This window comes from Nylanderia fulva, unplaced genomic scaffold (genome assembly GCF_048542155.1).
Source record: "Nylanderia fulva isolate GAGA-0341 unplaced genomic scaffold, ASM4854215v1 Scaffold24, whole genome shotgun sequence".
Lineage (NCBI taxonomy): Eukaryota > Metazoa > Arthropoda > Insecta > Hymenoptera > Formicidae > Nylanderia > Nylanderia fulva.
In genome coordinates this window covers 580,373-608,010 of record NW_028190304.1, presented here as the reverse complement: position 1 = coordinate 608,010, position 27,638 = coordinate 580,373, and the positions used below count along the sequence as shown (strand labels likewise).

At 31.9% G+C, this 27,638-nt stretch overlaps 1 protein-coding gene across 13 annotated transcripts in view; it reads right to left on the bottom strand.

Moving 5' to 3' along the window:
• The window catches only part of LOC114934251 (protein gustavus-like), a 284,303-nt gene that overhangs the window by 24,720 nt on the left and 231,945 nt on the right, over window positions 1-27,638 (bottom strand). The window contains exon 1 of one of the 13 annotated variants that reach the window (XM_085483223.1): window positions 19,648-20,057. The exons of the other annotated variants lie outside the window; for them this stretch is intronic. Within the exon in view, the coding sequence (XP_085339349.1) occupies window positions 19,648-19,823 (176 nt within the window). The 5' untranslated portion in view covers window positions 19,824-20,057. Of the gene's footprint in view, window positions 1-19,647; window positions 20,058-27,638 lie in introns of those variants that run through there. 13 annotated transcript variants of the gene reach the window in all.

The window sequence follows — 27,638 nt, the reverse complement described above, 5'->3', positions numbered from 1 at the left end:
TGCAACATATGAAATTGTAAATAGCGTTTTATAAATATTCCGCTCGAAATATTTCGTCGTGAAATATAAATCATTTAAAACTAGGATAATCACGCTTATATAAACGGCCAAAAATGACGCGTATCAATGTAAATCCGTTCCAATATTCACATCTACAAGCTCCAATAATTAATTACAATATATGTAGAAGCAAAATTTCGGGATGAGCGACAGACAAGCCTCCCCCGAGATCAAATTTGCGCAAATTAATTGTCCTGCTTTCACAGCGATTTGATAATATAAACACATTAGGAAAGCGTAGTTAGCGATAATTATATCAACGACAGAGAGCCCCCGCGATGTAGAGCCGGCTCGAAGAAACTTTCTGTTGGTTAATCGTTGTTGTTTGTTAACAAGGTCGTTTAGTGGATAGCGCGATGTTTCGCCATAAATTCGTTGCGCCTCGTCGACACCTGTTTATTCGTCAGAACTCTCGGCTATAGTTGAGTTTGATGCAACGTAACTGAATATATTGGCATATCCAGCGAGTTATTTCTTCCCTATCATCTTCTCAATATATCGTATAATTTTCTGATAATTTCTTCGCCTTGACTTTAATCGCGCGCGCAAAAAAAAAAAAAATAATTCACTTTGCCGAATTTTGTCAACCTTTTGAGATATTAAATTTTCAGATTGCCCAAGATTTATGGAAAGTAGAAATGTGAGAATTTATAAAATCTCAAGGTGCCATTTATGTAATTCGTGTTTATATACAGTGTTACTTTTCAGATAATCGTGCGATTTTCAATCGACGCTCGTAAACAGACGAATTTAAAAAATTAAATATTTTAATTTTACATTTTTAATATATATTTAATGTATAATTTTACTGTATATACATTTAAAAAAAAAAAAAATATAATTTTCCGTTTAATATTTGTAAACGTCGGATATAAATAAATTACAAGCGTGTCCTTGTAAGAAAAAAAAAAGCGGACGCTCAAAATACCTCGGCCTCGAAATGCCTTTCCAAATAATTGAGAAACATTCATAATTAATCATCGCTACGGCAAATGAATAAATCATTACGATTGTTGCCGCGCGGCGAACAGGAAACGCGGTCGAGAAACCGCGAATTTAATTTCCCGCCGCGCGGAAAGTAAATGAGCAAGATGCCCTTTGAGCCATGCGCGGGCCGTTCATGGCAAATCGCCGTCACGGTGCTGACCGCTATAGCAAAGCGTTTCATTTCAAGTCCATTAATGGCATTTATCTCTGTTAACCGCGGCGCGGCGATATCACCTTGAGTGGAACGAAGAGAAAGTATACTGAAATTGAGGAAATGGAGAGAGGGAAGGGTTTCTCGCCGTTTGTGAGACTCGGCCAATCCAAATATTCGGGATGATAAATAAAAACATTGCAGTCAGAGAGTGTACGAGCAAAGGTGTATTGTAGTAAATTTTATGAGTTTATTTTTTTGATTTTAATACTATTAATTTAATATTTTAATAATAGAAGTGTTACAGATTATGATTCAGTAATGTTTTGTTATCAAAATTTTGTTCTAGAATTATTTTTGTTGTCAGAAATACATGTCAATGTAAAGTTAAAGTTATGTAAAAAAATTAATTCATCATTGGCAAAAATTTATTACTATACAGAAACTGGTTCTTTTCCAAAAACATATTTCTTACTCAATTTTAATCCCTATGCTATCAAGAATTAGAAATTTTAAACATTTCAAAAGACTTCGAGAAATGACTACGCAAAATTAATTCATGAAAAATTCAGATTTGCTCGTCGTCAAATATTTTTTTTCAACATAAGATCTATATAAAGTTTAATTTTCGTCACATATAATAATATTCAGTAATAAAGTTATTCTACTGTCGGAACTTCGTTCCAGAATTTTAGCTGTCAAAAATTCGAGCAGTATTACAGATACGTGTCAATATAAAATAAAAACTGTTGGTACATAACACAAATTTGTTATTAAAAACTTCTTCCTCAAAAATAAAAATTTGCACTCAATTTTATTTTCTACGCAATCAAAAATTCGAAATTCGGAGCACGGTATCGGAAGAAAAATTAATTGCTAGAAAATGCTTGCTCGTCAAATGTGTACTAGTCATCAAAAGGGTTAATTTAATCCGCGCTCGCTACAGAGATCTGTTTGAATTTAACTCCTACAAACGATCTGGACCGAAGGACATTTGATTTCGAGACGAAATACGAGAACCGCTTGGCGGTTCAAACGCTATGGAAGCGCCCGACCGGCGGTATTGATCCGCGGGGGTCACCTTTGCCCCACCTCGACACACGGGACCAACCTCCAAATCCAACCCTGCCCTGCCCTTCGGAGCCCGCGCCACGCGAGTCCTCACGACCGACAGACGTTACACCACGAGAGAGAGAGAGAGAGAGCGCTCCTTCTGTAAAATAGACCATCGGAATATTCCTGGCAAAAATCCAGTTGCCGCAGAGAGATTCTCTCATACGTCGCGATATGTAGAAATCTTTTAGAAGAGGCTCGGATTAAACCAAATATATATGATGCATAAATTTGCATAAAGATAATTGTATGATGCTCTTTAATTTCTCATTGTTTCATGCCTCTATATATTTTCGTTGAAAACAAATTTTTCATTTCAACAAATTCTGACAATTCATATTTTTTCGAAACTATCATCCCCCTGAGACGAGAGTGAGAAAAGTTTTGTCGATGACAGATTTACTTTAAATTAATTCCAAGAGAATATTCACGTTGAATTAAAGAGAAAATATCTATATATATAATTTTTGACATATGTTATATATTTTAGAAATAATTATAAACATCTCATGAACCATTTTTTATCATTTTATATTGATTCCTATTGATTGATATGTACTTTAAATCCATCATTTAATAAAAAAAATATATATATATATATATAATATAATTTGACATGTTAAGAGGATGCTGACTCTGTCTGTTTTATCTACAAATATTATTTTCATTTAACTATATTTATTGGCTGTACAAAATGAAAAATCCTTTTTTAGAATTAAAGTGTTCATAATTACAAATTTGGGCTCTTAATATATGTATAAAAAAAACCCCAGAAAGTTAAATTAATTACAGTTTCTTCATCGGTCGTACTTTAAGAAAAGGGTTTTTCTGTACAATTAATAAATAGTTAAATGAAAATATCTGTCGAAATATAACAGACAGATTCAGCATCTCCTTAAACGCTTGAGAAAAATAATAAAACTCATATCTCATGAACAATTTTTGATTTTATTTCGAAAAAAATCTGACAATTAATATTTTCTCGCAATTGTCCCGCCCGCATGAGAAAAGATGCATTTCTCCATTTATGCAGCTGACTCCGTTGCAAGGTTTTGCACGCTTGTACGGCGAATAAATATTTGCCAGAAACGACGGAAAGAGAGACCGTGTTAATTATTAATTTACAAATTCTCGCGCGCTCGTTCCATCGCGTAAATATTTAGCGTGTACAACGTCGATGTTTCATGCAACGTTTAGTTTAACGCTGCGCATCGTAAAATTCATAGGTATTTTCACGCGCCCAGCAGCAGATGATTCGTAATGATTCGCGAGCACGCTTAACAATGATTAATTTGTCAATTAATATTTATTTCAGAAGATAGATACGTTACTCATTCATAAATATTAACAGCGCAATCTGTTTCCTATCGTTTTAATTCCCATACACCTTCGAATTTATTAAAGTATAATTTTACATTAATACCCTAACAGCAGAAATGTTCAAAAGATATTCAGAGAATATCCATAGAATATTGCAACATTCTATCGATATTCTCTGAATATCTTTCGAACATTTCTGTTGTTAGGGTAAAATTTAATAGAGTAGTACACAGTTTTTTTTTTTTTTATTTTTTCGAGTCTTTCGAACGTTATAAAATCGCAATCCCGTCAACATCCTCCGGGAGCGAACTTTTCTACGGCGGCATTTATTACCATTTATTAATAAACATATATATCCGGAAGCAGCGTATCGGCCTCACACACGGATTTCGAGCAATCATAATCGTGCATTCGTGTGTGCTGTAACCACCGTTGCGTGGCTCGACGTAATCTTCCGTGATTACGGTGTTGCGTTCCGAGAGAGACGGGACATTTGGACGATTATCGACGACGTACACGCGGACCCATAATATGGATTTTTAAGCAAATCCCCCTTCGAGGCGGAAGCCCTTTTTCCTTTTTCCCGGACGACGCGATGTCGGGGAAAAGCTCATAGGATCGACCAAACATCGTCGTCCATAAATCGCGTGGCCGGTTGTCTCATCACGCACGGCACCGCCAAGAGCCATCGACAAACCAGTTGCCAACCGGTACTAATCAACTCTAACGATGTAGATGTCAATTGCGTTCAATGATACTGAAATGATGCGTAATGCGTCGCCGTTGCCTCTCTCGTCGAGTCGCCGACGCCATTAAAAGCAAGGATCCAATCCGAAAATTACATGTATGGATGATTTGTATGCATTGAGGGCAAATGACGAAACGGGAAACCATCCATTTTTTCGATGACTAATTATTTCAGAAATTTATATTTTTTTGTTTTTTTTATATTCTAAATTATTTTAAACAGCTTAATCAGAATATTTTATTAATTAAATTCTTTTGTCAACTGGTAGATTGACCACTGAAGACGTTTGTATAATTCATTTCGTGTGCACGTAACTGTTTGTAATTACCTTGTAAAATTAATTATAACATTTTTACGGTGTACTTGATAAGGACCATATAAGCTGATGGTCCAAACGTCGTTTTAATGAATAAAAATATGCTAGATTTGGTAGCTTAAATTTATCCTTTGATTATTCTACTAGCAATTTTTACAAAATTTAATTATTAATTTTTTATATAAGTTTTTTTCAAAGAAATTCTTCAAGATCTAGTATCAGACAGACACACAGATATTTTCAGAAATTTATATTTATTTTTTTATTTTTTTATATTCATATTTTTATATCCAAAATTATTTTAAACAGCTGCAACTTTAATCAGAATATTATATTAATTAAATTCTTTTGTCAACTGGTAGATTGACCACTGAAGACGTTTGTATAATTCAATCTATGTGCATAACTGTTATCTTGTAAAATCAATTATAATAACATTTTTACTTGATAAGGACCACAAGCTGATGGTCCAAACGTCGTTTTAATGAATAAAAATATGCTAGATTTGGTCGCTTAAATTTATCCTTTGTTCTACTAACAATTTTTACAAAATTTAATTATTAATTTTTTATATAAGTTTCTTCTTCAAAGAAATTCTTCTAGTATCAGACACAGACACTAGCAATTATCGCGTGAAATATTCGTTTCTTCCGCGCAGAGTTTTAATTTACACGACAAAGATGTTGATAGACAATAGACTGGTTCCGTGACGATTGACGGTTCGTAGCGCAACCGACAACTAATAACGGCCACTTTACACTTAGCAGTCGATTTGACGTTAGTGCGGCACAGCTGACAGCGACTTAGCCAGTCGCCTCAACACCTGTTCGCCAGCTGCGACGATAAAAATTCGATAGCACAAACGCACCTACAGTTTCTTAGCACAAAGTGGAGTCTTTTGTGGTCTTTAAGGCCTTCTCTTTTTACTCCGCGCCTTTTTTTTTTACAAGTTTTGCCACACCCCGACAATCCCCGGCCTAAAAAAAAATCCCGGCGCGAGAGAAACAATGGCTCCGACACGGTTTGCAAGTCGTATATATATTATAATCGGATCGGTTGCCGCTTTATTTCGGCCAACGCGAAAACAGGCCGTTGAGATGAACAATGATTGCTGCGAGAGTCGCCTGGGAATGCGTCTTGGGATTATTATTTGTCCCGCGTGATGTGACGTCACCGAAAGGAAAAAGCGCCGAGGGTTACTGATTGTTCACGCTGTGAGATGTTATTGCTGTTTCTCGTTTGCATCTCGTTTGCGTTAAGCGACGTTTCGATGCACATGTACATATGTGAACTCAATTAAATTCGATAAAGAATAATGAAATTTGAAAAAACAAATATTTTACCATCTTGCATAAAGATATCGTATGTCACCAATTATTAAACAAAAAATAATTTTTTTTTAAATTGTGTTTTAATTGAATTTTAGTTCGAGTTAACGAGAGAAAAAGAAGAAGTGCATATTTACACATGTAGATATATAACATAACAAATTGAAAAATTGATCTCTCAAATCAATTTTGCGGAGGAAAAATATATGTAATTTAAAAAAAAGACCAGAGAGAGAAAGAGAAAAATTCGGATACATTATATAAATATTGTTCATACAATTTTGATAATATTTATCTGAGATAACGTAGAAAAACAAATCCTGCATAAAAATATTCTATGTCACCAATTATGAAACAAAAAATAATTTAAAAAAAAATTGTATTTTAATTGAATTTTAGTACGAGCTAATGAGAGAGAAGTGCCTGTTCACATTTAGATATATAATATAAAAAAAAATTGAAAAATTGGTCTCTAATTAATTTTGTGGATGAAAAGTGTAATACAAAAAAAAGAGAGAGAAAGAGATAATCTAAAAAAATCTAAGATACTGAACTATTTTAAAACTGTGTAAAGATTCGTATGTTTGGCACATAAATCGATCAAAATTGACCCGAAGGGATGTATTATCTAAATCATCGTTGGTAATGATTATTCTCTCTTTCGAACGAAGCTCATCGTTAAGATTTAGCCCTTTTATTAGAGATCCACATTTCTCGTCCTTGAATTCCAATGTAATAGTCAGCTCTCAGTTTGATCGAAGTCAAATATTGGGGCGGCCGTTATGTGGTGGCTGCTTTCGACTTGACTCTCCCAGTTCCATGGTCGGTGAGATCATCTCGGATTCGCTTGGCAACGCATTTAGGGCCAGGTCGTACGAGGTCAAGCATGAGAATCTTGCGCCTGCACCTCGCATCTCATTTTTTAACACGTGGCAGCGGTATATGAATTATTATCGTCTTCCAAAATTTATTTATAGCTTTATTTATAGAAAGAAATTGCAGGGAATTAAGAATTAAGAATTATGCTGAGATGGTTCGAAGAAAGAACCGAAACGTTTAAAATAATTAAAACAGATTTTTATGGATAATTTTGTTGTGCCTTGGCTTTTATTAGCCCACCTGAATTTATTTATTATTTTTTTTACATATTGGAATTTTTATATTTTTATGAGATTATTTATAATTCTTTTGTTTTATTTTATTTTCATATTATTAATAATGCATTAATATTAAAAAATAATAATTTTATAAGCTGTCGTTATGTAAGTTTGGATTAATATAGAAGAAGAATAACCTGCGTTAAAAATCTTTGTCAAATTGAAAAAAAATTTTTATTTTCTACATAATTTATTATAAACAAATAAACCTTTATACACAAATACTAAAATACTGGAATAGAAAAATGTGATCTTAATAATATCTTCATTCTATTCTGTTACACATGTATCTGTTATACATGTGTGGACCTTTTCAATGGTCCATGAGAGAAAAACGTGCTCCGTTTTATTATCGCTTCCGCAGTTCCTCGAATTACGAGAGCATCTGTCTCCGTCTTGGGAGGCGCGTTTTAAGGATTAAGGGTCAGACAAGTCTCATTTACACGCTCGTCTTCCGTTCTTAAACGTCAGACAGAGATGACAAATGGCAATCGTTGCAACACATTTACTTTATTGCGACTGTATCGGTCGTAAAGCATCACTTTACGTCACGTACATATGTAGTTCATCCATTATTTATCTTTACATACCCGTGGAATTGAAGAAAGAGAATCTCGAAAAAATATAAATTGAAAAAAAAAAAAAAAAAAAAATTGAAGAGAAAAGTAAAAATGAGAAGAATTAAAGAAACCTGTATTTTTAGATGTTATTTACATGCAGCTCGAGGTAACTGAAGAATACCAAGAAGAAAAATAGCTGTTTTGGAGATAAGAAGATTCTTCATTCTTCTCGCTCTTGAGTGCAGACATATTTGTTACACGATCTATATAAATAGCATCAGTGAGACGAAACTTAAGCTCTGTTGAGTCTAGTATAATGGTCGGAGAGAAAGGAAGAAGGGGCAGGCAAGAATTTAATAGCTTCGTTAAAATTACACGTGCTGATTTATGTAAACAAGGACGCGCCGAGTCCCAGTCAAAACTTCAGGGGGTGAGATAACCATGTGATTTAGAGATAATATCTCCAGTCTCTCTTTCTCTCTCTCCCTCTCTCCCTCGTTATAAAGTAGTGTACAAGGTGCACATATACCGTATAGCATGCGCAGCGTTGATGGGCTCGCGTTGCAGATAAACGACAGGCGTTGTATGAAGATAAACGACACTCGCTAGAAGAAGATATTTCACGACGTCTGCGTGTGCACGCGCCGAGTAACGCATATACCCGTCTCGGGATTAGTTGGAGAAGCGCAATACGACTTTATTCCGCACGAGAGATGCGCTCAAAGGCGAACAATTTAATTCTGCTCCGAAAAACACCAGCCCCAATCGTCCTCCGAATGCAGAAAAGAGGGATTCGAGATTATAGAAATTACACGAATATATTTAAATGTAATTTCCTACCGTCCCTTATTCTCGGACGATCTCTTGTCATAGACGAGTCCAGATGAAGAATAAATAAAAGAAAGTTTAAAAAGAATTAAATTCAAATTAATTTCGAAATTCATGTAATATTAATGCTGACCCATACAGCTCACAAGTTTGCAGCAATATTGCAGCAACATTGCAATATTGCACAATGAATTTTATTTTCATAATATTTCTGAAATGTTGCTGCAACGTTGTTTAAACTATATTGCAAATTCATGCCTATATAATATTTCTGCAATATTGCTATACAATGTGCAATATTGCAATGTTGCTGCAATATTGCACATTGTATAGCAATATTGCAGAAATATTATATAGGCATGAATTTGCAATATAGTTTAAACAACGTTGCAGTAACATTTCAGAAATATTATGAAAATAGAATTCACGCAAAAAATATTAGGTACAGAACATTCAGTCCGATCGTGTATTTAACACATTTCCAATAATCCAATAGTAATATTATATATTTATTTTATTGCATTATTGCTGCAATGTTATAGAACAATATTACTGAAAGCGGACATTTTATCATTGCTGCAACCTTGCAGCAAGATTGCTGCAACATTTCACAATGTTTATGCAATGTTGTAATATTGCAATGACATGTTGCCGCAATGCTGCTGCAATCTTGTTGCGCTATATAAGGACTGGGTCGGTTTTATTGCCAAATATTTTCATTTAACTCTTTATTAGCTATACAAAAGAGAAATCCTTTCCTAGAATTCAAGCATTCATGATAACTCTGGGCATTAATTCTTAAATATGATACCCCTTGCTCATTTCTATTACCTTCATCATACTAGATACGTTCAACATTAAATCGTTTTCGAGCAAATCTCCATTCACTCCATAGATTTATTCACAAAATCTTTTAGAAGCATGGTAAACGGGCTAAAAATTCCATTGGTTCCGTCTCTTTTGTCTCGAAAGAATGTGCGTCCTGCACGCGTGTGCGTGCGGTCGCTCCTGACCGTTGCAAGTCGGCAGACTCTCCCTTGTGTTCTTCGCTTTGTTCATCGTCAAGGTCTAGATCAGCGTTAGTGGAGGAGAGCGCTCGGCATTTCGATCCCTTGCCTTCAACCACGTTGTGAATGTGCGATCGCAAACGACTCGGTCGAGCCCCCGATGGCGAAATCGAGAACCGACGCGACGCGACGCGACGGTGGGGAAGATTTCCTCAAGGTCTCCTCTCTCGTCGAAAGAAAAACGAAAGGCGAGAGCGCGTCTCGCACCTTCTCTCTCTCTCTCTTCTCTCTCTCTTTTCCTCTCTCCCCACATGCGTGCATTTTTTCGCGCGCTTGCGTACGCGCATGCGCGCGACGGTCCACTACTTTTTCGAAGACTGGACAGAGATGATGGCCTTGGAGAAGAATCTGTACGTTTATATTCAGCAGAAACACGAAGTTATAGAAGCCACATAAAGGCAGATGTATTTTTCCGCGAAATAGAAAAATTCTAATAAGTGAAATTCTACCCATACAGCACCGATAGATTGCAAGAACTTTACAACAATCTTTCACCGCAATATTGCAATATTGCAAATTCACTGCAAAATATTGCTACATCATTGCTGTTGAATTGCAGCAATGTTAAAATGTCCGCTTTTTGGAAGATTGCAACAAAATATTACAACAATATTGCAATATGTTATGAGTTTGCAATAATGCATTGTTATTGCAACCATAAACTAATGTTGCATATACAGGTATATAAATGTAAATAAATCATTAATGAAAATATGTTGTAGTTAATTTATATATATTACAATATATAAATTATAGAATTTGGATTACATGCAATATTTCCGAAATATTAATGTCATGTTGCTACAAGTGTGCTGGAATTTTGTGCACTTATATCTCTGCAATGTCTTTATAATGTTGCATTGCAACTTGCAACATTGCAACGTTGCTGCAATATAATTGCAATAATCTGTGCTGTATGGGTAATAACTATTTTAGAAATTATTTTAGGAATTATATATATATATATATATATATATATAATATAACATATATATATATATATATAATATAAAATTATTTATATATATATATATATATATATATATATATTAAAAAAGTAACTATTTTAGAAATTTTTTGTACTGAAAGGAAAGGCAGAACTTTAAGAGAGGGGAGAAGGACATAAAAATATGGCGGCCGATAGTGAAGCGACCATAGCAGTCGACAAAGAATCGTGGAGAAGAAACCCTATATATTGTACAACTCTGAGATTCAGTTGAACAGATTTTGTTTGGCTCTATTTCGTTTAAGACTTTTACTCAGAACATATACAGTTAAACTTTAACTAAATATGTTCTTTCCTTCATAATTGTCGCAATAACATCGCGTTTGGCTCTATTGGTCGAGAGGAATCAAGTGGAGATTGTGGCTTTATAAATATGTTTAGTATTTTAAAATGACAATATTTTAATTATTATAATAAAAATATATTAATATAATATAATTAATAATAAAAATAATAATTAAAAAATCGCGATCTTAAATTCAGTTGAAGTTAAAGAAAGAGTATGGAAAAGTGCCAAACGTGGACAGCTCTGCACTAATGCACAAATAAAACTTAATTTTAGGTAAGTTATGAAAGAATGCTAGAGATTTACATGAAACACAAAAAATATCGAAATACGAATACTGAAAAAAATCAAAATTGAAATTACGAGAGAAAGTGAAAAGATTCTTTCTTACTCGCGAGTAGTGCAGTAAATATTATGTGATCTTCCTTAGTTAATTTCTCATTAATTATTGCGAAAATTGCAAAACGATAGAGAACTTTTCTATGTGGTAATGAGTTTAAATTTAAACGTGAAAAATTGTGTAAATATTATACTAATATATATATATATATATATATATATATATATATATATTAATAATTAATATAAATAAAATAAATGAGTTAAGTTATCCTTAAAATAAAATTGAAGAATAAATTAGGATGAAGAATATTAAAATAAAAATTCTAAATTATTTGATAAAAAAGTGCAGTTTGAATATGCGTGCGTGCGTAATGGCGGTTAGCTGCTTGCTCCGAGTGTTACTGAACGTTGATAGAGGAAGAGTTACAATTATCTTATGCAATTTAACTAGAGCTGTTGGCGCGCTAATGGCTCGACGCATTCTAGCGTGAAGTCTGGAATAAACCTATCGTAGAAAAGAGTATGTATTATTCCGGTATACATTAAGCATTAAAATAATTAACTGTACGATAAGCGGGATCGCGTTAAATGATAAATGTTTGTACACTTTCACGTCCAACAATTATACAAAAGCCTTTTATTATTAATTATTTCGTTATTATCTACGTAAGCGCCAATGTAATTTACATTTTAACAAAAAACAATTTTCTTTTTCAGATATGATGTCAGACAGCAGACAGAGAAAAGGTCAGTAAAAGAAGGTGTTAAAAATGTACCGATTTTGGCCCCCAGAAATATTAATAGTGTTGATAATATTTATAGAAATTTAAATTATATGTATATGGAGCTACCTTACAAAACATCTGTGTGAGAATTTTTTTAAGGGGAATTTTTAAATTTATGAGGAAAATTCAGCACTTTTATCATAATTAATTATGATAAAAACGTTGTGCAATAATAAATATTATCGTGCAAAATAAGCTACAAAATTGATATATATATATATATATATATATATATATATATGTATATAATATAACATATATATATATAATATAAAATTATTTATATATATATATTAAAAAAGTAACAGAATTTATTCAAAAAATATTAACCAGCCCATTTATCTTAAAAATATAAAGACGACAAAAGAAGGGAGGATTACGATGAATCTCTTTGTCAGTATTGAGAAGGGCCACGTCGAAATTCCATTCAAAGCACTATAGAACCGGCCTCCCTTCTTTCAGGTGTTGCACGAAGAAGTCGATGGCAGCCTCGAACTTTTCCTGGGCTGTTCGTTGGCTTGTCTCGACTCTCTCTTTCTCTCTCTCTCTCGTTGTAGTACCAAACCTCTTTGTCAGTCTCGCAACATCCGGCCTGTCTTCCAAGGCCATGCAAGATCACACACAGAAATCGGGTCATTGAACCGTCGGCGATGCGCATTACACTGTAATAAAGCGAAAGGCGCCAGCCGAGAGATAAACGCATAACGCGCTTGATACACCTTAGAACTGTCGTCGTCGTTGTTGATAAGAACATTTTTCTTCTCTATTAATTATTTCGTCATTATCTAAGTAAGCGCCAATAATGTAATTTGCATTTTAACAAAAAAAAATTTTTTTTATAAATATAAATACAGACGATAGACGACAAAATAATTAATATTTTAGTAAATATATAATATATAATAAAAATAATAATAATTAATAATTAACATTTAATTAAAACAATATTATAATTATTAATAATTAAAATAGTATATCATGTTATCAATTTATTATAATTATTAACAATTTTTAATTTAATATTTAACCCAAAGTCGAATATAATTCCTATATATAATTTATTGGAAATTTTATGCCAGTGTATTTTAAAGGACAAAATGTTCTTCCTAAATAATAGTTTTTTGGAGTTGAAAATATTTTCTGATCCTATGAAAGATATTAAAGACAGAAAAGTGTGTGTGAAATCTTTACACAAAGAAAAAGTACGCACGTGCTTTAGAAAAATTGGGAGGGAAATGATATAATATTTTAAAATTATTAATAATTATAATATTGTTTTAATTAAATTTTAACTATTAATTCTTATTATTTTTATTATACATATATTATATATTTACTAAAATATTAATTATTTTGTCTGTATTTATATCTTTAAAAAAAATATATACTAAGACAGAATCGCTGAAGCAGGGAATGCGAATTTCGCGAACGAGACGCTTCCTTCCTTCCGATCGTGAAATATTTCCCGATCTCGTAGCAGCCTAATTTCTCGAGTAGAGAGAAGGGCTAAGGATCCAGCACGGTTAAGGGTTACGAACCTGCGCGTGCACGCGAAGAAAAGCAGCGGACGAGGCACGGGCAGACAATGAACAATCGTACATTGTTACGAGTTATAGCATTGTTACTCCACCGAGCTCTCGGGGTCCCGTGTTCACATAATTAGGCTGTAAACGTTTCGAGACAATCACCATTGTTTTCCGTCTTTGCCCTCCCGGATTAAGGCTCTCCGTCGTCGCCATCGTCGTCCTTTGCCGGTAAAGCGAGCACTTCTGGGATACTCCGAGAAAGGAATCGAGATCGAGATGTGCGAGAAACGTGTACAATCAAGTTTATGCTAAATTGTTTCTCGCCCGTCCGGAAAATAAGGTTCCACGGGATTTTGACGATTGTTGCAACAATTGAGAGAACAGGGATCGCTTTCATCAACGATAAATCAGGTATTATTATCTCTTGCGATTTTTCTCTCATCTATTATATCAGTTAAAAAAGTATAATAAATATATATTTTTATTAGATAAATAAAAAAAAAAAATATAGTCAAATGAAAGCGTCATTCGATGAATCGAAAAATGTTTTAAGGTATTTCTTTCATGACACCAAAGAAGAATTATGGAATAATTTGTTTATCAAGAATCTTAAGATATTAAATATTAACTGTGCTACATATTCGTTAAACTCTATACTTTCGATAATGCCGATAAAAATACAGAGTCACCGAATATTTAAACAAAATATTTATGTTAAACTTGACGAAATGTGGTTATATTGGTTATATTGGTTGTTTTGTGGTTATATTGTGTTCTGACAGTAAACTTTTCCGATAATGTAAAATCTTCAATTTGTTTTTATAATTAAACATAATAATAAATTATAACATCATTTTATATAAGTTTAATGCAATATACAACAGTTTGTTTATGAGCGCCTCCTTCGCGAAAGGAATACCTACCTTCAATTGCTCATGTTGATTTAATCAATTTTTTAATTAAAAATAAATTTTAATTAATAAAATAATATAATGTTATTTAAATTCGTTTTTTATCTTCAATTAATTTACTTGGCCACTTTTGAAAAGTAATCGAGGACTCGCACTTCGAGATGCTCGATAATACAATGGTATTCCTTTCATGACACCAAAGAAGAATTATGCAATAATTTGTTTATCAAGAATCTTAAGATATTAAATATTAACTGTGCTACATATTCGTTAAACTCTATACTTTCGATAATGTCGATAAAAATACAGAGTCACCGAATATTTAAACAAAATATTTATGTCAAACTTGACGAAATGTGGTTTAAGGAATACCTACCTTCAGTTGCTCATGTTGATTTAATCAATTTTTTTATTAAAAATAAACTTTAATTAATAAAATAATATAATGTTATTTAAATTCGTATTTTATCTTCAATTAATTTACTTGGCCACTTTTGAAAGTAATCGAGGACTCGCACTTCGAGATGCTCGATAATACAATGGTTGAAACAAAAGATTCTTGTCGCCAACTCCGAAGTGTCTTTCTCGCAAACTTGATCTCTTCGCAGGAGAATGTCCCTCTTTGAAAATTTATTTTTCGCCGTGATATCACGATGCGTATCTTTCTTCGCCTTCGTTGATAAAGAACGGCGGAAATGCATTCATTCTGCGTCTAAGAGAGAGAAAGAGAGGGAGAGTACGACGAAATACTAAACTCGCAAGTCAGATTTCCAGGAAGATATGATATCTTTTATCTTTGTGGGATGTCTTGTGGAGCAAAGCTCTACATCGTCGCCTTTTACGGTGGATTATAAACATGAGATATTATAGGCTGCATTGCAACCATATCATACGTTTTTTTTAATAGCACAAGTTTATTTGTCTTATTGGTTATTGTTAAGTATATTTATCTTATGTCTGTTTTAAAATCAGCCAATTGAAACAATTATAATAATTAATTATTATTTTTAAAACGTGATTAAAAAGGAGCTAATTAATTTAAAGAATTTAAATTAATTAAAATTTAGATAAAAAGATATTTTAATGAACCGACCAATTTTACAAGTGTGCCAAAGGATTTTGTAGTGTGCTTTTGTGTCGTTGTTGCAAAAATAAATTTTTTTCGCTATATAATTATCTTGTAAAGCAATCAGGCGAGAAAAATATCGGTCCGAAGTTGCTGAATCGGGAGTCGAACCCGAGTCTTTCGCTTGGGCGACTACTTACCACTAAGCTATTCAGACTCTTTTCGGACCAATACTTTCTCTCGACCTTATTAATTAAATACCGCCATTTCTCAGGCGCAAACAAACAATAAGATATAGTTATGTGTTGATATTTAGAGCCAATTATAATATTCTTTTTATTGTTTATTAATTTTTATTTAAAATAAAACATGTGACATTTATCATAGATAAGGATTATTCAATATTTTTTGGACAAGTATGTTAATTTTTTTATTAGCATTCTCAGAACAATGAATTAATAATTTTTAAATTTTCATCATTGTAATTATTTCAATTATTTGGATTAATTTTAGAATTTCTGTTTTAATTCAGTTTCAAGTTTATGTATTTTTAAGTTTATCAACCTTTTATGGTAGAGAAATTTAATTTTCTTAAATTAAAATAAAACATGTGACATTTATCATAGATAAGGATTATTCAATATTTTTTGGATAAGTATGTTAATTTTTTTTATTAGTATTCTCAGAACAATGAATTAATAATTTTTGAATTTTCATCATTGTAGTTATTTCAATTATTTGGATTAATTTTAGAATTTCTGTTTTAATTCAGTTTCAAGTTTATGTATTTTTAAGTTTATCAACCTTTTATGGTAGAGAAATTTAATTTTCTTAAATTAAAATAAAACATGTGACATTTATCATAGATAAGGATTATTCAATATTTTTTGGATAAGTATGTTAATTTTTTTATTATTATTCTCAGAACAATGAATTAATAATTTTTAAATTTTCATCATTGTAGTTATTTCAATTATTTGGATTAATTTTAGAATTTCTGTTTTAATTCAGTTTCAAGTTTATGTATTTTTAAGTTTATCAACCTTTTATGGTAGAGAATTTTAATTTTCTTAAATTAAAATAAAACATGTGACATTTATCATAGATAAGGATTATTCAATATTTTTTGGATAAGTATGTTAATTTTTTTTATTATCATTCTCAGAACAATGAATTAATAATTTTTGAATTTTTATCATTGTAGTTATTTCAATTATTTGGATTAATTTTAGAATTTCTGTTTTAATTCAGTTTCAAGTTTATGTATTTTTAAGTTTATCAACCTTTTATGGTAGAGAAATTTAATTTTCTTAAATTAAAATAAAACATGTGACATTTATCATAGATAAGGATTATTCAATATTTTTTGGATAAATATGTTAATTTTTTTATTATCATTCTCAAAACAATGAATTAATAATTTTTAAATTTTCATCATTGTAGTTATTTCAATTATTTGGATTAATTTTAGAATTTCTGTTTTAATTCAGTTTCAAGTTTATGTATTTTTAAGTTTATCAACCTTTTATGGTAGAGAAATTTAATTTTCTTAAATTAAAATAAAACATGTGACATTTATCATAGATAAGGATTATTCAATATTTTTTGGATAAGTATGTTAATTTTTTTATTAGCATTCTCAGAACAATGAATTAATAATTTTTAAATTTTCATCATTGTAGTTATTTCAATTATTTGGATTAATTTTAGAATTTCTGTTTTAATTCAGTTTCAAGTTTATGTATTTTTAAGTTTATCAACCTTTTATGATAGAGAAATTTAATTTTCTTAAATTAAAATAAAACATGTGACATTTATCATAGATAAGGATTATTCAATATTTTTTGGATAAGTATGTTAATTTTTTTTATTATCATTTTCAGAACAATAAATTAATAATTTTTAAATTTTCGTCATTGTAATTATTTCAATTATTTGAATTAATTTTAGAATTTCTGTTTTAATTCAGTTTCAAGTTTATGTATTTTTAAGTTTATCAACCTTTTATGATAGAGAAATTTAATTTTCTTAAATTAAAATAAAACATGTGACATTTATCATAGATAAGGATTATTCAATATTTTTTGGATAAGTATGTTAATTTTTTTTATTATCATTTTCAGAACAATAAATTAATAATTTTTAAATTTTCGTCATTGTAATTATTTCAATTATTTGAATTAATTTTAGAATTTCTGTTTTAATTCAGTTTCAAGTTTATGTATTTTTAAGTTTATCAACCTTTTATGGTAGAGAAATTTAATTTTCTTAAATTTAAAATTATGACTAAAATTCAAAAAATCATCCCTTCTATTTAATTATTTAATCCTTGAAGCAATTTTATTTGTTCCTTTACTAAATAATTTAGTAACATAATCTCAATTGTGTTAAATATTGATGAAAACTCGAATGGAAAATTCTTGAAAAGATTCTCGATCAAATTGCATTATCGGCCGTACCGTAACTCGCGATCGGCGAAGGAAAGGAAGAAGAGAGAGATTGAGCCATATCGCGGGATGCTCATCCTTATCCTGAAGGAGAAAAAGAAGAGACGAGGTGCAAAAATGGCGAAATGGAGAAGCAAAGTGGCGGAGCAGGAGTCGTTCGCGCTGAAAAAACTCTCCTTGCAGCGATGTAATAATGTAATGCCATACCATCGAGCCGGGCATGCAGATTGTAGAGGACGAGCGATATAAGGGAGTGAGAGGCGCGGATAATTTATTGTTATTCCAGATGCGTTCGATGACGCTACACATTCCCCAAGATGGCTGCCGCGAGGAAGAGAAAGAAAGAAGGAAGAGAGAAAAATCCGGTGAAAAGGATAGAGGAAGGAACATGTACGAAGAGAGAGAGAGAGAGAGAGAAACTAGCACTTGTGGTAGCCGTGACCTTGTCTGGCATACCCGACCCCACTGTGCGCCTTGGCTTGTATGTACACACATCCTCAGCACCCCACTATGTGGGTTCGATGAGGTAGGAGGATGGGAGCGAGAGAAAGAAACCCGCGAAGAGGGAACCCATGCATATATGTGTACACGAGCGTGTGAGGCGGGCGCGTATTCGTTGTGTTACCTAATTTAATGAGCAAACTGCCGAGCACGTGTCGGTGAATACCTTAAAGCTCGTTAGCACGTCCATCGCCGTGAAATCACGAATGCGCTTGCGCGCTCGCGAGCGGACCAAAGCGGAGCGGATATGTATGTATATATGCGCGAGGTGAACTCGGAGCGGATATTTTGAGAAATTCGTGAACCGAGGCGGACAAGGCGAAACCACCAAGTTCGCGCAAGCGCCGAAGCTAGGGAAGTGAAAAGAAATTGTCGATAACTTGACGCAAGACTCTTCTAGAAGAACTATCCGCCAGAGTAATTTCAGACGAAAAATTAGCGAGTTGAACATTTAATTTTTATCTTTTTTTCTTTTTTTTAGTTTTATTCGTTCTCTTTATTTTATATTTTTTGCAGGTAATTTCAAGTTAAACGCTAAGCCAGGAATTTTCCGGCGATAAAAAGTTTATAGAAATGGACAGTAAATTATAAATATAGTATATGCATATAATAAGTATATTTTATATATATTACTTATTAATGAATGTCTGCACACCAAAGAGTGTATGAGAATTTTAACCAAAAATACTTTTTAAATTTAATTTTATAATATTTACTAAAATGTGCTTTTTATTTGAAAAATAATTTTTTACATCAAGATATTTTACTTAAAAAAATAATATGATTTAATTAACAAATAATGTTCAATATTTAATGAAAATTATTTAAACTTAGAAAATATATAAAATAATATTCTCAATGCAATCTATATTTACTTATAAAATTTTCTAATTTGCTTAAATAAGGTCAACAACCTCTTTGAAAAAAAATTTAAAAAATATATTTATTTGCTTAAAAATTTTTTGGTGCAATTTCTATTATTTCTACTCTTCCGCGTAAAACTTTATTATTGTATTATTATATGCAATAATTAATTACAAATATTCTATGAAATATTTTAAATATTTTTCTCAAAATAAGACCCAGCTAAACAAAGACTATAATTTCATACAAATAATAAATAAAAATTATAAACTGCTTACTTTATCATCTTCGATTTTCGATTGTTTTTGAAATTTTTTCTCAAGTTATAATTCTTCTCTGGAGGTTCGCTCAAAACAATCCTATGGTATTCACTCGCGAAAACATTCACCCGTGCATTCATTATCAGTGTATAATAATTGCTGGGCATTTTGCACAGCACTCTCTCAATGTTCATTACGCACTTTATTTTATAATATCGCGATTAAATAATACGAAGATACCACACGAAAATGTCGCGAAACTTTGACCGAATATTGTCGCAATAATATTAACCCTACATGTACATTTAAAATGCAAATAATTCGCGATTGGGGTCGATCTTTTTTGAATTATTGTACGTGATACGCCGAGAAATGATATGCGATAACACGATGAGACGCGCGAATTTGTGTTGTTACCGTCTCGAGACTCGTCGCGAGAATAACAAGGTGACTGTATGTGTACAAGTGACAACGCGCTTTATGTCGTAAAAACAAGCGTGGAACTATGTCACGTATGGCATGGCCCGCTATTGTTTATATCCGTGTTGATCCTGTCGTATGTACGATTTAATGTCGAGAGCTAGAAGCAAAGTATCACCTTATTTTCTTCATTATTAGCGCGCGTGCGATCGAAATTAATCGTGTTTCTGCGAATAAGTCCGAATATTATGAAAAAACAATAAAAAACAAACAAGGCAAAGTCTGATTAAATAATGCGGAAGTACCGGAAAAAATAATATATATATATATATATATATCAATTTTAATATCGCCATACGCAATTTGTGTTTTTAAACTAAACGAGAATCAGGAAATTCGGTATTAATATATTTTGAGAAAAAATAATGCGGGAAACACTTTAATATCAAACTGGAAAGAAAACATTTAAATGAATTAACATATTTTATTTTAGTAGCGCGATGTAGGCATTGAAGCATTTTCGAATATTTTTTAAATATTTTTTGTCACTGTCAATAATATTTTATAATTTTTTATTTTCCTTATCATTTACTATTGTATAATTATAATATTCCGCATATTAATGTATCTATTAGAATGTACTATTAATAATTTAATAATAATTTCCGAAATCTATTTATAGTTTGAGTTTTAAATAGTTCTATATTTATTTTTTCTGTTCAATTTTCGCTATAAATATTTTTTAGAAATAGGAATGTCCAGTGTAACGCTAAGAAAAAAATCTCAGTATTTTACATTCAATATTAATTTTCTGCTAATTAGTAGAAACGATAACTTAGAGAGAAAAAGAGAGAAAGAAAGTAGAGCTATAAATTAGCTTCGAATGATGTCATACATCTGAATTTGATTTACCGCAGACCTGAATTAACAAAGAACGAAGATTTGCCTGAGAACCCTTTAGCGTCGCAAAAAAAAAGGTGAACAAAGAAGCTCTTTATTCATCTTGAGGAATAGAGCGAATTCTCTCTCAGGTTGCATCGCGCGCGGATTTCGAAATTGCGGGAGAAATGACGAAGGCGCATCCTTTAATCGACTTTCGACGTTGCAGCGTGTTGCAACGAGAAGCCGCCGTTCCTCGAACTTTAAACGACGCCTTGTTCCTTGTACGTTGTACAAACTCTCTTTTCATCGCTTCACAATCGTACACGAAAGTTCAAATCGCCGTGTCGAGTTGCGAACTTTTAGTAATATCAGGCAACGGAACGTGCCCGAGTTTTTAATTACGTATAATAACTTTTTCCTCTACGTCGAAACTCTACACTCCGAGAGAGAAAAAAATGGTCTTACTTATCGTAATTTTTTGTATAATTTATAGTTGTGTGTTTGCTGCAAACTCTACATTTTTATAGTTATTTTAACAATGCGAGTTATAATTAACTTAACATTGCGTTATTATCAACCTTAATATGCGTTCGTGCAATTATATCATTAGTTTCGTGCAAAACAAGATTTAACGTATGATAAATTATAAAAAAATACTACATAAAAAAATTAATTTTTTTTATAAATTAAATAAATTTAATAATTTTAATTGTTTATTTAAATATTTATTTGATTAATTATTTATCAATATACAGTTTCTCATTGTTTTTTTAAATTGTGTTTATTATAACAAATTTATATTTATGCGTTACAGTATATTAAATACAACGTTGAAAGTCGATTAAAGGATGCGCCTTCGTCATTTCTGCTTATTTTCTCGATTAATTTTTATTTTGCGCCTTCGAATAAATATAAGCAAACTGTCTATTTAAAATAGAAAATAAATCTTTGTCAAGTCATCGAACAATTTAGTTTGTGTTGATTGATTTGAATTTCACTTATTCTAAATTGTTTAATCCGACAAAAGTTATTGAATAAAAATCTTTCATAAGCTCTTTGTATATATATAGTTCTGTGATAAAAATTTGACTGCGAGAAAGTTATGCTGCATACCAGTAAACAGAAAAATTATAACTTAATATATAACAGTAACGAGAGAATTTATAATTTGTCATAAGCCTTACTGTTTTTAATTTTTATTTTTAAGAAAATATAATTAAATATTACTTACAAATGTAATTATAAATAAGTATGCTTTTGTTAATTCTATGTATTAAGTATAAATGATTATTTTTGCTGTTACTCTCTATTTAATTTTCGATACAATATAATAGAAAATTCACAGTTAAAAATATAATCATTAAATTATTATTAATAAATTATAAAAATGCTTGTTTCTTTTCACTTGTCATTTTTTTAAGTTATTATTATCAATAAAGCAAATATTAAGATTTTTATTTATTATAATTATAATTAACTTGACTATAAAAATAATTGTTTTATATTTACTATCCGTTTATTTTATTATATTAATATTTAAAATTATTACAATTTACAAGAATATATTATGGAATTCTTATATGGCTGGCAAAATTAAATATATAAGATTATTATTATTACTAACATTACAGTAACAATAATTATAAAACTATATAGGATCTTGAACTTTATTATTATTTTTTTATAAAATTAGTCGCAAAAAATACCATGCAGTTCTTCGAAGATATATAGTGGTATAATATGTAAAAAAATCTTTTCCGCTCACGAAATAATATTTGCTATGTCAAGGTGCCGAGATATTACTCAAATTTGAATAATACATACGCGCGATTCGATGAAATTTTCGGTCGGCGCGAATGTTTATCGAAGACGAAGCGGAGCTTCTTCCGGCGGATGCGCGGCAGAAACGTGTCGTCGACGCTGGCATCCGTTGCCGGTGAGACAACAATAGTACAATCCACCTCTTCCTCGTTGCACGCGCCAATTACTCTATACGGTCGGAAGAAAGACGGAGAAACGCGATAGAGTGCACTGACATTTCAATCGGGAAATTCATTCTACGGCAGGTTCTCTCGAATATAAGTGTCAAGGACGTCGTATTTTTGGAAAGTTTTTGCCACCGAATTTAGTTTAACAATACGTAAAATTACTTATCTGTAAAATGCATAATGGTTTAAGATACTCTTTAAGATATCATTCAGGTACCGAAAATATTTTCTTTCCTTTTGGACTACTGGGTTGGCTACTGGGTTTCGAATTTATTGAATTCTTTCTTATACATACAATGTATTTTAGGAAGGTCTCAAATAGGAAAAAGGTCTGTGCATTTTTTGGCGAAGGAATCTTCAAGGAATTATTAATACTAGGTTCGAAGACCTTTATAAGCCTTAGATATTTCCGGTTAGATCGGCAAGGAATTTAAGGGATTAAAGAAGATATGACATCATATAAAATTCACTTAAATACGTATATTTTATAATTACAATTAATAAAGCGTTATAATAACTAAAAATAAAAGAAAAATGTTAATTTTAAAGTGTAAGCAAAAGACAGGGAAAAATGTTAAATAGATTGTTAAAAAATAGGAAGAAAGGAAAAGTGAAAAACAGGAAGAAAATTATCAGTATATTATACATAAGTAAAAAGTACAAAACATAAAGTGAAGAATATAAAAATTTTCTTTTTTTTTATTTAAAATACAATATAAAAGTAAATTTATTTATATATAGAGCGTATCAGAAAAATGAGCACCCAAGATTAATTTAAAGGGATGATGCTTTTGAAATATAGATAATTGCTTAAAGATTACCTTCAATTTTTTTTTAATGGAACTCTCTATTTTTCATTGCATATTTTTATAGCTTATCTCGAAAGCTTTCCAAAACACTATAATAAAGTATTTTTTCTTAGGTACTTTTTGAGTTATAAGGTTTGAAGTTAACAATTTATTGATATAAAATGTAAAATATCTTGTAAAATATTCAGTTTTCGATAATCTTATCTTAATACTTTTATGCACGGAATAATGAGACCAATATCAATTGATTTAAAGAAAACACATAGTTACTTTTAAAAAAAAATACGCAGCTGTATGTTGCAAATTACATTGTTTTAAAAACAATTATCTATTTTCTTTACATTGATTGATCTCATTATTTTGTGCATAAAAATAAGAATAAAAGGAAGGAAAAAAAAATAAGATTACCGAAAAATTGAATATTTTACAAGATATTTTATGTCAATAAATTGTTAACTTCAAACCTTATAATATAATTCAACAAGTACTTACGAGAAAAATACTTTATTATAGTGTTTCGGAAAGTTCTTCAAATATATGTAATGAAAAATAGTAGGTTCTATTTAAGAAACTAGAGATAATCTTCAAACGACTATCAAAGGTCAAATCTTTTCTACTATTTTATTTCCCCTTGAAGTCATACAACTTTTATCCGAAATAAATCTTTCAAAAACATCATCCCTTCAATTTAATAGAAGTATCCATTTTTTTGGTACACCCTGCAATATATTGTTTTTTAAATTTTTAACGAAAATTGGTTCAGAAGGGTTGATCGAAATGACAAAACTTTTGTTTCCAAGAAAAATTCCTTCCTGTTAGTCCGACAAGTGATGTGCATCAATCGCATGAGATTTGTCCTTGATTGCGTGAAAGCGGAATGTTACATACGAACGAATCCTTAATATTCCATCAGTCGAAACGTCAAGGTTGCGATCGACGCGACCGATGACGGTTCTCGAGGTTCATCGACCGATCGTCGACAATACGTTGAACAGGACAGAACGGACAGGACGAAGGAATCGCGCAAGACTCCCTTTTGCTCTGCCTCTCTCTTTTTCTCGCATACATATATGTATATATCCGTCTCCCTCTCTCTCTCATCCTTCGAGCCGCACGACCGCGAGGCAGCGAAGTAAATGGTACCACGGCACCGTGAAGTGTATTATTAGCATCGTGTAAACGTGTCTGCTGGCCGTGAAACCAGTGAAAGTATTTCATGGACGAAGGCAGAGGCAGAGGCACGCACGCATACATGTTCGCTTACACGTATATATCATTATTTCGCGCAATTCTATACATATATATATATATATATGGGGTTGGGTTCTTTAGAGGGAGAGTGAGAGGGACCGCTAAGTAGGGTCGCCCAGACGTCCCTTTGTTCGCAGAAAACCAAATACCCTTATGAACCAGAACGAAAGGAATGCGGAGTACAGGAGTCAGACGGTCAGATCGGACGATTCCTCTGTTTGCAATATGAGAAAGAAAATCCTCTTGAGCCAGACTCCCTTTAAGTCCTACTGTATTCCGAGAATTTCGACCTGGTTTCCGAGAATCAGAATTTTTGTGAATCACGAAGGGAAAAAAGGAACAGTTTCCAAAATGTTACGAAATGTTTCCGAATGATGAAGGACGATCACGTAACATCTACGTGACATCAGTCACGTTTAGCGTCAAGTGTAACGCTACAGTCTTCCTTGGTGTCCGGTTTTCTTACAAAACGATATTCTTGATCAAACGAGAAAATTAATTAAATAATTTTTTTATTTTGCAATATTTTTTTATCTCTTAATTTTTGGCGCCCAAGGATCGGAAAGGAATTATATTATCGTCCGTTGATTTTATTGTATATTATATTTCAGTCAGCAAATTCGACATGGCAACAACAAGAAAGAAGGTTCTCGTGCGAAGGTTCAAAGTTGACTATTGTAAGATACATGGGAAAAGAATATCAGAGAATAATGATGTAATAAAGAAAAAAAACAATGTTACGCAACGCGACTTTTACACATTGAGGTCTGATCGCGAGTTTTTTTTTTTTTTTACGTAATCTTTCGTTTTGCGATTTACGCGTATTCTTTTTCCAATTAACATTTTTTTTCCTCGTGATTTTTAAAGTGCAATTGTGATAAACAACTTTTTTCCTTTCTGCAATAATAATTTGCCGCTGGCGATGAATTATATATAATAGAAGGTATATTTTATTGGCTCCTGTACGCAATTTCAAGGATAAATACATTTTACATTCAATATTTTTCTAATTAATGGAAAAAAATCCGTAAAGAATAAAAGGAAAAAATTGATTCTGGTTTTTATATGCGATGACATTTCTATCTTTGTTTGTACAACGACGATAAACATTGTCAAAGATCGATACAGAAGTTTTCTAGAGAGAGAGAGAGAGAGAGAGAGAAAAGGTTTGGTTAATCACCGCTGAACGATAACGAGTTTATACAAGAAGCTGATTAGCGATTCGTCGTTTTGGGTCACTTCGTGGTAACAGTTTTAATAATAATCGATTTTTCGAACAAGTTACACGTCATTCATGGAAATGTCTTACAATTCTAATATTTAAATTTAAATATAAATATTAATATTTTATTCATTAATTATAATTATCAAGGAGAGAATTAATGCAAAATTGAAATAAAAAGAAACATTAATATCTGTTTATAATAATAAACGAGGTCAGAGAATTGAGGATATATTTTCAGAATCTTTGCGCTTAATTAATATTTTACAAATTTTCTGATACGAAAAATAAAGCAATGAAAAAGAAATGTAATAAATTGGATAGAAAACTACTCAATATTCCGATGGTATCAGATGAGTATCCTCTAAAGTCCGACGTCGACATTTTCTTCGGTGAGGCATCAACTAGCTCCTAAACGTCATTCGCTGACATTCGCTAACGATGAGTCAAGACAATCATCAAGCGCAATAAGCATGATTCGCTCCTTATGGAAGCACGATCTTTCGCCTGGATGGAGGTGGTTGAACATTATGAACCGCGTCCTCGTTCCGTCAGCTTCGACCTTGAGAAGTTGATTGCAAGCTCTTTTTTGGATATCGAATGAAATCCAAGATAAGAAGATAATTCTGGTTCACCTTTAACGGATGAATCAATATTTTGCCTTTTACTTAAACAATTAAATTAAGTTGGCTCTTAATTAAGTCGTTATTCTTTTTACTCGTGGAAACAAACAATTCGATTTTTACAGGAAACGAAGATATATAATTCTTTTGTAAAAATCTGTAATTCTCTTATAGGTACCAGTTGTACGTCTTTTAAAGACGGGACCTTGCGAAGTTGATCGCAAGCTCTTTCTTTTGGGAACAAAAAATGTGGGATTCGACAGAAAGCAAAGAAACATAATTCTTTTGTAAAAACCAGAATTGTATTTTTAGGTACCAGTTGTGCGCCATTTAAAGATGGCACCTAAAGCGCAGCACATGCATATACACATGCCTGCATACGCAGTCGAGTATTAAAGATGGGACCCAAAGCGCAACACATGCATGCATACGCAGTCGAGTATAAAGGCTGTCTTTTTGTCGATCGTAATTCGTCGGAATGGTCGACTGACGGTTTCATGCGATACGGTTTTACGGCTGGTAAAAGTCGATATGAAAGGCGGTGCGGAAGCTCGACTCTCTCTCTCTCGATCGATCGAGAGGCGAAATGAAGGCAGCCGGTGCTCTTTCCCTACACGACGCTTGTATACATTTTGTAGTCGAAATATGTCGAAATGTTCTCTTTCTCTCTTCTCCCTTTCTCTCTTCAAGTTCTCCTTTCACTAATTGTAAAGACCCGACCACTGTGAACATGTGACTGTAATTTATGAAACTTTACGTAGATATTCTTCATTCACAGAGAGAGTGTTCGCCGGATCTCTCCCGATGACAAAAC